At 36.9% G+C, this 13431-nt stretch overlaps 1 protein-coding gene across 3 annotated transcripts in view; it reads left to right on the top strand.

Moving 5' to 3' along the window:
* The window catches only part of TGDS (TDP-glucose 4,6-dehydratase), a 32972-nt gene that overhangs the window by 4883 nt on the left and 14658 nt on the right, over window positions 1-13431 (top strand). For 2 of the 3 annotated variants that reach the window (XM_077812669.1, XM_077812678.1), the window contains exons 2-5: window positions 1816-1882; window positions 4051-4119; window positions 8826-8916; window positions 11831-11973. In XM_077812669.1, the coding sequence (XP_077668795.1) occupies window positions 1816-1882; window positions 4051-4119; window positions 8826-8916; window positions 11831-11973 (370 nt within the window). The remainder of the gene's footprint in view (window positions 1-1815; window positions 1883-4050; window positions 4120-8825; window positions 8917-11830; window positions 11974-13431) is intronic. The other variant, XM_077812685.1, reaches the window with a different exon arrangement.

The following is a 13431-nucleotide window of genomic DNA, read 5'->3' as shown; positions in this document are numbered from 1 at the left end:
GGTGATACTTTTAAATGCTGTATTCAATCAATTCCAAAATTTCAAGGAATGTTTCAAGTATCAGTGGGCAGAATCCTTTGCTTTTTGGTGAAAATCAGAAAACTGGAAGGGAGAAATGGAGGACACGTAAGCACTCCTTGTGTCTGGATAGCAAAATTAGCAATTTCAGTACAGTGGTTACAGTTCAGAGTTACGAAGTGACCGGCCCCGTACACACCTCATTTGGAATCAGAACTACATAATCAGGCAGCAGCAAAGACAAAAAAAAAAAAAAAATTTTTTTTAAATGTAAATGCAGTACAGTACTGTGTTAAACGTAAATTATTTTAAAAAAGGAAAGTTTAAAAAAAATTGTACAAGGTAAGGAAACTTTCTGTGCTTGTTTCATTTAAATTAAGATGGTTAAAAGCAGCTTTTTTCTTTTGCATAGTAAAGTTTCAAAGTTGTATTAAGTCAATGTTCAGTTGTAAACTTTTGAAAGAACCACCATGATGTATGTTCAGAGTTATTAAGAACCTCCATTCCTGAAGTTTTAGTTACAATAGAAGCTCAGAGATATGATCTGTAGATCAAAGAACTGGTTAATCAAAGCCGTGAACACCTTCCAGCATAATATGCCCCATCTCAGCTCTGTTCATCCTCCTAATATTTTAAAAGTGTTGACAACCTCAATTACTTATCTTCAAGACAGAAATAAAAGAAATAAGAATGTTGGGGAGCCATGGAGAAGAAAGGACATGGCAAAGAGAGTGAGGGACCCTTGCATGGAAGGAATGGGAGGCACATGGACCCCCTGGCATAGGGGATTGGGTAGAGAATGGAGTACTGTAGTATGAGCACAGAGGGGAAGGAGGGACACACGGCCCCTGGCTTGGAGGGAGAATGAAGGACAATAATATGGTGGAGGGGGATATGGGAGTGGCATACAGAGCCCCTTGATGGGGGTGGGTGGGCAGAATTGACAAGAATCCCTGAAATAGATGGGCTGTGAGGATGGTCCACAGGGAGCTTGGGGGGAGAAATGGTATGCAAGTTGCCCATTTCCCCCTTCTCTCTATGTTGGGGCTCTTTGTGCCCCCCACCTCCAGAAGTGTCTGAAGCTCCTAGATTTGCTAACCAGATGAATGGGGCTCCATGTGTGATGCATTTCTCTCTCTACCTTAATTGGTCAATTGAGGTGCAGAGAGAAATGCAAAAAAACAAATTCTGAAATATGCTTAGGTGTAGAAACGAATGTAATGTATGAACAGAACCACGGTAAGTGAAAACAAATGTGGGGGTTCACAGCTCAGTATTGAAGCACAGATCATTGGGACTATTGGTGTGGCCCAGGATGGATCAGCTCTTAAAAAAAAAAAAAAAAATGTTTGAGCTGGCTTAAGGTTACACAGATGTCAGTCTTGCAAACAGTCATTTTTTTATCTGTGCAGTGGAACCACACACCTGTAAATTTTAAAGCCATGTATAAGTATATGCACAATTGAGGTCAAAGATATGCTGATATGTGGTTTATACAGTTTGTTAGAAAACTCTGAAATTGAACAAATGAGATGATTTTATTGATTTTTTTGGGGGGGCAGGGGAAGTGGCTAGAAAATCAGAACTTTAATTATAGAATAAAATTATTTCTCTAGCTTTTAATTCACTAACATTACATGCTTATTAAACAGATTAAAAAAAGAAACAGTAGCAAATTAAAAAAAAAATCAGTGTATTTTTGTGTCAATTAGGGTTTTGTCTGTAGGCATCTGATATCCTAAAGTTCTCTCTATAATCGTAATTTAAAACAGGATTATTCTTTTTTTAAACCTGCAGTGCATCACATGTGGTTGTGTCTCTTGTAGAAAACTATCCAAACTATCTGATTATAAATCTAGATAAGGTACGTTTTTTGTGTTCTTTTTTTTCTCTCTAAAGAAATGTGAAATAATATGCATCAGTTAATATACAATATGTTGAAAGTTTGCTTGGTATGGAAAGTTTTACATTAGACCTTGAATTTCTTAAAATTCAGAGTTGGCACGTTTTATGTGCTAATTTAGGGCCTGATCCAAAGCCCAATTCTCAAAGCCCACCTCAGTTCTGCTAACATGTTCTTTGTTTCACATACATTAACTCTAACAAACAAAGGTGGTTTTTTTTGGAGTAGCCATGAGTTTCAAATCCGCTTCTCAGCCATGTCATGATTTCTACAGTGGGTTTGAAACTCCTACTCCAGACAACTTATTTGGTTAGACAGTGATTCTCAATCAGGGGTATGCAGAGGCCTTCCAGGGGGTACATCAACTCATCTAGATGTTTGCCTAGTTTTACAACAGGCTACATAAAAAGCACTAGCAAAGTCAGTACAAACTAAAATTTCTTAAGAGACTTGTTTAATTACTCGATATACTATACACTAAAATGTAAGTACAATATTTATGTGGAAATTGATTTATTTTATAATTATATGGTAAAAACGGTAAAGTAATCAATTTTTCAGTAATAGTGTGTTTGTATTTTTATGTTTTATTTTGTAAGCAAGTGTTTTTTTAAGTGAGGTGTAATTGGAGGTATGCAAGACAAATCAGACTCATGAAAGGGGTACGGTATTCTGGAAAGGCTGAGAGTCATTGGATTAGAGTAGCGATTGCTCAACTGCAGATCCCATAAAACACAATCACTGAAAATCTCCAGGTAAGGTAATCCTCAGAGCAAAAGTTTCAAAGACTCTTCACCTTCACAACAAACTCGTTTCCACTTCATAATATAACCAACCACAACAGCATGTGTCCTAGCAAAGTCTGGCCCAATCCTGAAAATACTGGTACAGAAGCTTAACTTTACTCATGTGAGTAATCCCACTGTAGCAGATGCTTAATCATGTATGTATTATTAGAATCAGAATCTATAATGTTATCTCTACAGGGTGAAAAAACGAGTCTGGGAATTTTTAAAAAGAGGATCACTTTCAAATGTTTCCTCTGCCAAAATTTAAGATTTTACCCCAAAATTATTGAAAATTAAAGGACCCGTGAGAGATTGTGTCTAAACTTTTAGACTGTTTTCAATTGAAGCATAAAACAGAAGTGTTTTAGTCCTGCTTTATGTGAAAATCCCAATGTAACTAAGTACTGAGGTGCTATGGAGGGCGTCTCGCTAACAGTAATGCCACTGGTTTGTGCCCTGAGAGTATGGGGATCGAGCAGTCCCTCCAGAAGATTTAAGGGCAGTTCGTTAATAAATACTAGACAAAATAGGATTTTTAAAATATTTAAACCTTTTTGTGTCCCAGTGCACCCAAGTGGTTCTTCTATAAAGCACAAAGAGTTGAGTGTTCTGGCTGGTCACAATACTTTCTGTGCTCCTTTGCCTAAAAATACTTGAGGTCGCTAATTGGCCTTGGAGTTATGATATTATGCAGTTACATTATAAACCTGTTTATATACCTCAAAGAATTGTGCACAAAGTTGAGTACACAACTTGTGACTTGTTAATGATGTATCCATGGAATAATGACAAGGTCTTTTGAAATCTTCAGTGAATTAATCTAGTTTTCAGCAACTTTTTGAAAGCAGATTATGTCTGAAAGATTGTGAGGAAAAATCTCATTTAGAGACAGCTCAGCTGACAACTTCCATAAATTCCTTCCACACTCTCTATTACAGAGCATTCATATGAAAATGGTTCTGTTTTGGAAGACTTAACTGTTTCTCATTTTTATTTCCCCATCTAATAATCATCTGTTTTGGCTACCAAATGATATCCGAGAGTTATGTTGTCAACAAAGTAAGTGTGGGCAGATGGATCAATTCTGGGGGACTAGGATTCTCAGATTTTATTTAATTGATTATTGCTAGATTTGTCAATCATCACATAATGACACAATACACCTTTTAAACAGAGAAGTTGACCTCTCTGCAGATTTATTTTAAACAATAGTTTAGCACCTTCTCCTCAAGACTGTTAATTAGAGACTTGCTCAGTTAGTAAATAAGCAGAATCTAATATAGAATCTTTAAAGAAAACTCCTCTTCATAGTAATATTCTGTTTTGTTTTTTTTTCTTAAGCTGGACTATTGTGCAAGCTTGAAGAATCTTGAAACCATTTCTGAGAAGCAAAACTACAAGTTTATCCAGGTATGGCAGACTTTTTAGTAGCAAACTAGCAAGTTATGGTTGTAAAATCTGAAGTTGGACAGGCTTTTATATCTGGGCTTCTGCAGAACTGAGACCTGATTTGGGAATCTCCATCATTTTCTTCTCATGGAACTATGGCTTCTGCTTTTGGTTACACTATATAACTTCCACTTTTGGCCATGTGTATATGGGTGTGAACATGGCATATTACTGCATACTTCTGATACAGTTGCTGTAATCCAAAAGTATATGCCACCAACGCATGGCATAACCCCTCAAAAACTGAAAGACATAATTATAGACTAAAGGTTAGAATTTAATCAAGCCTCTGCATCATAATGGAGTGATCTTTGTTTTACTCTCCTAACTTTTAAGCTAACTTTATGAATAACTGTACTTTGGAGTATCAAATACAGACCACTGCCAGAGCAGAATACTGAATTATATGGGCTGCTAGTATGTTCTATTATGTCAATTCCCGTGCGCTTGTTGATCTGCTGGTAATGTTATCTGTTCCATGACTCAAAGTCTCAACTGTACTTGGAAGATTTCACAAATGTGTGTTTAAACATAGCCTGCCCGTTTAGAAGCCTTAAATGCCTGTTTATCCTCTGGCTTCCTCTTTCCCACTGTTCAGATATTCAGTTTAGTAACGTAAGTGTAAACACGTGAAATGCTATGAGTTGAGAGGCATGTCGGCTAAGGAGGCATGTGGCATTGCTGAAGAAGTGGTATTTACAGCTTTTATAAAGGTTACCAGTTTAAACCCAATTTCATACCGCTGCCCTAGTCAGACTGATACAATGCCTGGTTATAGGATGGCATGATATAGATTCCAGGGAATGAGTGCAAGTGTAGACAGCAGAATGACCTTGTATGTGCATTAGTTATGAGTATTGAAGTGGAAATTCAAGATGAGAACACAGACATGAATCCTGAACTTCTGTGACTAGGGGCTTTTCTGAATGGGGGAGTTTCTTTGGTATGCTGTTTTTTGCTATAACTAGTTTGGTGTTGGTAGATCAGGTGGTTGGGTTGTTGTCATGGAGGTCTATGCTGCTGTAGAACAGATGCTGCTGGCTGATCATAGAACCTGGACACACCATAGAAAGTTATTGATGGTGGATTTGCACAGTGGCGTTTCGAATTGTATTGGGGTCATTGATGGGACCCAGGTGTCCAGTCTTTGTCCCCAAAACCAGACCTCCGAGTTCATTCGGAGAAAAGTGTATTTCACCAGGATGCTGCAAGACCTGGCTGATCGCTATGGAAGGGCAACCAGGGTTAATATGGGATAGTGTGGGAATCTGTGATGCTAGGAACTTCAGAAACTCAGCATTGTTTTATGCAAGGAAAAATGGGACACTTGCTCCCAAGACCACTATGAACGTGAATGTTGGTGTGATTCCCCTGTCATTCTGGGAGACTCAGCTTACCTGGTTTATGATGGCTTACTGAGGGCTTAGATAGGAGAAAGGAGCTACTTTGTTAACATTGTGAACAGCAAGAGACGGTGCCTCTGCAAAATGTTCCAGCTGGTCAGGGAGCCAAAGTCGAGGATGTGAATGTGGCATGGCTGCTGATGTAATAGGTATGTAACTTCATGTGTATGAGCTTGCCATGAGCTGGAATCACAAAGGGGTGTACCTGGGAACATGCTAGTATTTAAACAGGATGGTGACATCCAGTCAAGATGATCCCAGAGCAGTAGAAAGCATACAGGTAAACAGGCTGACCTAAATGTGAAACAGTGCACTGTGGGATGGCAGTGGAAGGACTTCCAGAAGTGGTATGGTTAATCTGAAATAGGGAAGGGTCCATACAAACTATATTCCAGTATAACTCACTCCAAAATAGTTGCGTATCTTCCAAAGAGGATTAATTAAAGTGGGATAAGATGCCAGATAAGGTTAAAAAAACCCAGTGTGTGTGGACATGAGGCAATTTATACCTAATAACTTTCCTATATATAGATAAGCCCTACCATTAGGGTTTCTCCTGCTGTTTCTTCAGATAAAATTAGGTTAGATGGTGTCCCCTCTTCTTTTAAAAACAATATACTGGTGTAGTAAAGAGCTTCTTTTCCCTGACAGATGAAGGGGATTGTTCTGCAAGTTACTTAAATCTTACATGCCTCAGCTTCCTCCTTTGTAAAATGGGGATAATACTTCATTACACACCTCACAAGGGCGTTGTGCGGATTAGTTAGCTGATGTTTGTAAAGTGCTTCTGAAACTGGGAAGAATGTTAATGTAAAAAATAATTGAGCTGGTGATATATTTTAAGATTATAAGAGCATACTACAAAGTATTTAGTTATACCAAGTATTATGCGCTATGCATTGCAAGGACCAAAACCAAAAACCTGCAGGTTCTAATATATGTGTATAATTTTAAGAGTATTAGCATTGTTCAGCATTCCCCACTGAAAATTACTGAAATTTTGATGACTCAAGGGTGTATTTCTCTGGAGGTAGAATAAGGAACACACATTATTTTAAATCCTTCATCGACTTTTTGAAGACGCACTGGTTTCCGTAAAAATGGGAACTCAGCAACCTACAGTAGAGTTGTCAAAATCTGCGAACCTTTAGTAGCAAAGGCTAAATAATGCTGATGCTGTTTAAAGAACATTTACTAGTGTGTGTTAGCTTTGAGGTGGAGAAATGGGAAAATGTCAACCTAATGTTTCCCTAGTGTGTGTTTTGGTGTGTAGTATTTTGAGCAAAGGTAAACTAACACCTTTGCCTGTGTAGTTATACAGAATAGTTATATTATTGGAACTATTGCCAGCCAGTTCTGAAAACTATGAACTGGATCCTAGAATGATCTTCAGTTCAGTTCATCTGCCTTTTTTTAAAGCCAGTAGGTGTCACTGTTTGTTCACTAATTATTCATAACATCTTTATGGTTTATGTATAGTATAGCTAAAACTTGTAAGTAGTTTGAATATTAGTATAGGAGATGTTTATAAAATTTCTAGTGGTGATAATTTAGCTTCATATTTAATGGGTAATGTACATAAATTAATCCTGAGATTTAAAAATCAAATATGATTCTGAATATATTGGAGAACCTTGCTTGAAAAGCATGAAGTACATTTCTGTTTCCTCATTTTTAGAGGTAGCTATAGTTTGTTCTCTATTAATGCATAAACTACAGGAAAGCATAGTTTTTGAATCACTTTTTAAAAAAATTAGATATGTGATTCTTTTCTTTGTTTTTAGCAGTGCTTTTGCTTGCTCTTTGAAGACTTTACTTTTTTCCTATGGGCTGTTTTAATTTTCTGTTAACTGACTTATTCTTTCAAATAACAGAACTTTTGACCCTGTGGCTTAGCCTATGAATTCTGGCTTCACGAAGATTGTTTTAGGGGAGAGTTTTTTCACTTGCTGTTTTTGTGATAGTTCACATTCCAATTCATGAAAATGCACATTAACTTCGAAGTGTAAGTGCTGAAGTAAACTAATTAGATCATTTCAAAGATGTAATTTTTGCAGTTTTCTCTAATAAACGTAGTGTCTCTTGCCATTGCTAATTCACTTAATATTTGTTCTGTGTAATTTAAAAACTATTTTAACATTGACTGCAGCTAGTTCTAAAATTTAAGAATATCCTTCTTTTATCATCACCAACAGGTTCTGACAAGGAGGCTGTTGGTTTGAATTCCCCCCTCCCCTCATGAGATTGTGGCTTTTTAATATGAACTTTATTCAATTAATGAGTATAGGTTAAATTAACTGGTCATTTTATGTTTAAAGTAACATTTCTGCTATTTTAAGAGTATGGCTAGTTTGACTGCAAGTATGAGGGTTACACAGTATTTTATTTCTTTAGCTATAAAATGTGTTGAGGGAACAACTGAATGACACCTGGACATGATTTGGTAATTTATTTTATGTAATAGCTTATTGTAAGTATCAACAGAGTACTTCCCCTATGATTTTATGTTTATAGATTAACAGTAATTGTGTTATAGGGTATTACACACTGCCCAATTTGTATACCTTGCTGACCTAATTAGGCGACTGACACAGCTATTTGCCTTGCTATTTGAAGAGTGGGTTAGGAGTATGTTGGTGCAACTGCCAGTAGAATATGTTTCCATCCAAAATGAGAATTTGGTGTGAGGGAAGAGAAACCGTACTAGCTGAAATGGAATTGTTCATCTCACGGCTCCCCATTCCCTTCACCCTCTTCAGAAAAAATACATATTTCTATCTCATGAAAAAGGAAGTTTTTGAGTTAAAAATTTCCAACTATAATTTAAGAGCGTTAATTCAGGGCAGGCAGAGAGTCTGGAGGGGGAGAAGACTTCTAGTATATTTTACAGTGATAGACGGCAATGCCAAAGGGTACATTCTTCATAACTCTAAGCCAAATTTGTAAAGCCCTTACTCATGCTGGTGAGCATTTACTTATTGAGGTAGTCCCACTTGTATGTAAGTGCTTAGCTCTTTTTGATTCTTGTGTACTATGTTTTTTTAAAAATAAGCTATTCAGTAAATATGGACTGACGTGGTAGTATTACAAGTAATCAACAGGAATGCAGACCTGCATCAAGTCATGGATAAAATGAACAAAACAGACTACATGCTGTTTTCACACTATAGATAAAACTTGGTAGAGTTAAGAGTCGTGACTCCATTATTAAAAGCTGACTTGGATTGCTATCTTTGTTTTTAATCTAATTGTTTTTCTCTTTAGGGTGACATCTGTGAACCCCATTTTATAAAACTACTTTTTGAAACTGAGAAAATTGATATAGTACTACATTTTGCAGCACAAACCCACGTAGGTGAGCATTGTTGCATGTGGTTATTGTAATAAATCTTCTAGGTGTTTTGTTTGAAATAAGTAACCTATTCATATTGGTGCTGTTTTCATTCCTGTCACTTCATATTAAACTAAAGGATGATAATTGTCTATTTATTATAGCAACACCAAGTAGCACCGTTAAGGCTCAGGGTCTGTCAGCAAGGCTGGATTAAGGCATAAGATAACTAAGATACAGCTTAGGGCCTCACAATATGAGGGGCCTCTAAAAAAGAAAAAACTGACTCCATTTCAAATGTTATCAAAATTGGCTGATAAATAAAGGAGATGGGGGGGAAAAAGGAAATTCTCTCTAAATATAGACACTTTCGTTCAAATATGACAAATATACACATCTGGCTACACAAATACCCTTGACCTCTGTTACCCTTCACTAATTGTTTGTTATTGACAGGTGAGAGGCCTGGCTGAGGGGAAGAAAAACAATAATTGCACTTATAAAATTAGTATTTTTATGAGTAAGTCTGCTGTCAGTCTCCTAAGGCAGCATTTTGTTGGCCAGCTGCTTCTCGTATACTGTCCCCCTTGGCTGGTAATAGCTGGAAGGCCTCCATCTTTTGTTTACGGTCCAGCACGCTCAGTCATATAGTGCCTTCATTCCTGTTTTTCTAAGTTTTCTTAAGAGTTAGTGTGTTCTTTCTTCTTTTGATCTTTTCATACATACTGTTGTGTATTTTAGGGCACACCGCTTTCTGCTTTATGCACTATTCATGCTTCACGTGATTGAATTTGCAGGTGATCTCTTATGGACTTGGTTCGAGTGGCTCTTGAGGATAAATTTGTGTTGGTTTCCCTCTGTCAGTTTGAAGAACCCTCACAGTAAATATCAGAGTGCTGACAAAAGGATAGATAGAGGGTTTTGAGAGAAGTGAAGGAAGATATACTTATATATCAAAATATTCTGAGTACTTGCTGAGCAAGTTATTTCAAACTATGTGCATATATGATTTATAGGCTTTAATAGGCTATGATATTCATTATATTTGCTTGAATATAGGCTAGCTTTTCTCACTTTCTCAATGCCTGTCTAGAGATTACCAGTCTCTCTTTTCTGGTAAATTCTTTTTCTTTCGCGCATATAGCTTGTTATCACTGTGTGTCCGAGGTGTTTACTCGAGATTAATTAATAGTCCTGGAGGAGACAGAGGCTAGAGAAGTGAACACGAAGAGAGCTTTTCTTGCAGCATTTTCTTGGCAGACATCTATCCACCTAAGCATTCTGTGCATCGAAAGTGACAAACTCCATAGCTTATAATTTGAGGACACCATCAGTGACTTTGCTCTCCAAAAATCACAAAGGAAAACGTTTTAAATTTCAGTGTTAAAATTAATGTGATGTGCAAACAGACATACGGCAGGCTGTACAGCTTCCTTTAAGTAAACTGGTCTGTATAGCTGATTTTGTGTTGTAGATATAAAGTTTTCATATCTACAAATTAAGAAATCTTAGATGAAAATATGTTAATTTGAAGCTATTTTATAATGCAAACAGGCATATTGCAAGACATATGTTTTAGTTAGATTATTATTCTATTTTTGTATATATGCATATATAAAGCTTTCATGTTCATATATTCAGTGTCCTTTCTGTGAAAATAATATATTTTTTTTTATGGTATGGGGCATCTTACACTTGACATAACTTATCAAAATGTCATAATCCGGCCCTTTCTGTCAGCATTTCCATTACAAACCTATTTTCAGAGGTTTATAATCAATGAGTCATGTAAACATCCAGGAAAGTGCAGGACACCAAAGGATTTAAAAAAAACCCTACACTTAAGTGCCTAAATACGAACTAACATTATTCAATGGAACTGTCAAGAGAAGGTATCAATATGATAAAGTCCATTATTCACATGCCTTTTGACCACCATTATCTGCTCTCCGCACCGTAATTCATCTCCAATGGTACTGCTACCAACATTCCAGACTGTGAGCAGTTTCAGTCAGCTCCTATTTTCTTAAAAGCTATCAGCTAGAGAAAATATTCCTTTACTTTTTTTTTCCCTTTGCCATTCTCCCACACCATTCTCCCTCTCCCCCGAGAAATTATACTGGTATTAGGTGCTGGGCATGGTTCATTTTTGGTCCAGGGATAAGTTTAAAGTTTAGCATCACAGGACCATCCTGACTAGAATGGGACCTTTGTACCATTAGACAGGAAATTTCCTTCAAATTTGTTTCTTGCACTGTCAGTTCATGAGACTGGGCCTTAAAAGGTTACTTCAGTGCCCTCCTCTCCCCCACCCCACCCTCATGCACAATACCTTGAACATCTGTAGTACTTGTATTAGGAAAACCTGGCTTTTTGGATTCTGAACTCCTTTTCACAAACCAAGACATTTGGATTGTAAGTCATTTGTGAGACTTTGGACTGGGTGATGCCCTTTTTGCTCTCAGGTCAGATGTGAAAAGTGTCACCACTCCCCTTCTCTATACCCGTTCATAAATTGACCCCCTTCTCTGATGCTTCCCTTTTTTTACTAAAAAAAATTTGGCTTATGAACAAGTATATACAGTAGTTAACTAACACTACTGTAAAGGCAAATATAAGTACTCGGCAAACATTTTATTCCTGGTTGTAGTTCACTCTGGAATTGGTCATGGTTTGTTACCAGGTACAAATGTTTGTCTTGGAGCAGATATTGGGAGTGTCTATATTTGTCTTTGCCAATTAACATGATTATAATCAAGTAACTCATGTTAAAACACCACCAGAAACTTTCATCTCTACAGTGCCTCATGATATGGTTCACTGTTAATCTCTCTATGCCAAGTCATCTTTTTAAAGTCTTCAGTGCCTGAATTGAAAACTTTTTTTCATTCTCTACCCTAGTGAGATTAAATTTTAAAATAAACTCATTCCATTGTAGATCTTTCATTTTGGCGTTCCCTGGAATTCACCTATGTGAATGTTTATGGCACTCATGTTCTGGTCACTGCTGCATATGAAGCCAGTGTGGAGAAGTTCATTTATGTCAGCACAGATGAAGTATATGGAGGTAGCATTGATGAGGTGAGCTTGAAAACACAGCTGTATTTTTTGTACCTCTGCTTGTTTTATGCATATTTTTAAAGATTTCAAACAGAAAAAAATAAGATTTTAATAACTTCCCATGACTTCTGTGAATGAACTATCGTATACTGTCTGTGCTGTTCCTGAAGATGATGAAACTTATAAACAAGTACTGATAGTTACTAAAACATAGTTTAGTAACAGTCTCTTATTCATCATCTTTTATCATTTGTGCATTACATTTAATGCAAAATGCCTAGAACAATGGGTAGACAGTTAAAAAAAATAACAAACAAATGCATTTGAAGAAATACATTTTAAGTGGTATGGAAAGAACGTCCTGTCACAAATTCTGCCCAGGGTGCTTTTGAGCCTGTCTTTATTTAAAGAACATTTTGTTCTTTCTGGCATTCTTTGTGTGTTGTCTACTTAGAATGTAAGCTTTATGTGGCAGGAACTTGTTTTGCTATATATTTAAGAGCTTGTGTACATGGTAAGTTACTGTGTGGCAAACCCGCGTGTAAATCTGCATAGTTTGGCAAACTACGCTTTCAAGTAGCAGTATGTCAAGCTGCACCCCTGGACATTCACTGAGCTGTAGCTGTGACAACAGAGGATGTTACTGTGCAGCAATCTAGTGCACTGTAGATTCACACCCTGGGTTGCAGCACAATAACTTGCCATGTAGAAAAGCCCTAAAATACCGAACACACTTTTGGGCATTTTGTAAATAAGGAAAGACATAGCCTTGTTTGACAGTTTGTGGCAGTGATTCCTTCATCAGTGCAAAAAGTAATGGCGATAACTACTTCTCAGTATTGCGGTGAAACCTTACTGATTACTACCCATTCACAACTTCTTTTTTAATCAGCAGGGAGAATTGTACAACTTAAGCCCGCTTTGATTAAAAGAAAGAGAAAAGGAATACTATTTCTCATAGATTAATCCCAAAATTGTTAAGACACATAGATAAACATAATTTGTTGTGGGAGGGTCAACATGGTTTAGTAAAGGGAAATCATGCCTCGCCAATCTACTAGAACTCTTTGAGGGGGTCAACAAGCATGTGAACAAGGGGGATCCAGTGGATATAGTGTACTTAGATTTTCAAAAAGCCTTTAACAAGGTCCCTCACCAAAGGCTCCTAAGCAAAGTAAGCTCTCATGGGATAAGAGGGAAGGTCCTCTCATAAATTATCTGGAAAAAGGGGTAAATAGTGAGGTGATTTGCAGATGATACAAAATTTTGATAAGTGGTAAAATTTGCAGATGATACAAAACTTAACAAGATAGTTTAAGTCCCAGGCAGACTGCAAAGAGCTACAAAAGGATCTCATAAAACTGGGTGACTGGACAGCAAAATGGCAGATGAAATTCGTTGTTGATAAACACAAAGTAATGCACATTGGAAAACATAATCCCAACTACACATATAAAATGATGGGGTATAAATTAGCTG

The sequence above is a fragment of the Eretmochelys imbricata genome, chromosome 1 (genome assembly GCF_965152235.1).
Source record: "Eretmochelys imbricata isolate rEreImb1 chromosome 1, rEreImb1.hap1, whole genome shotgun sequence".
NCBI classification, from domain to species: Eukaryota; Metazoa; Chordata; order Testudines; family Cheloniidae; genus Eretmochelys; species Eretmochelys imbricata.
This window is presented reverse-complemented; position numbering and strand designations above follow the sequence as displayed.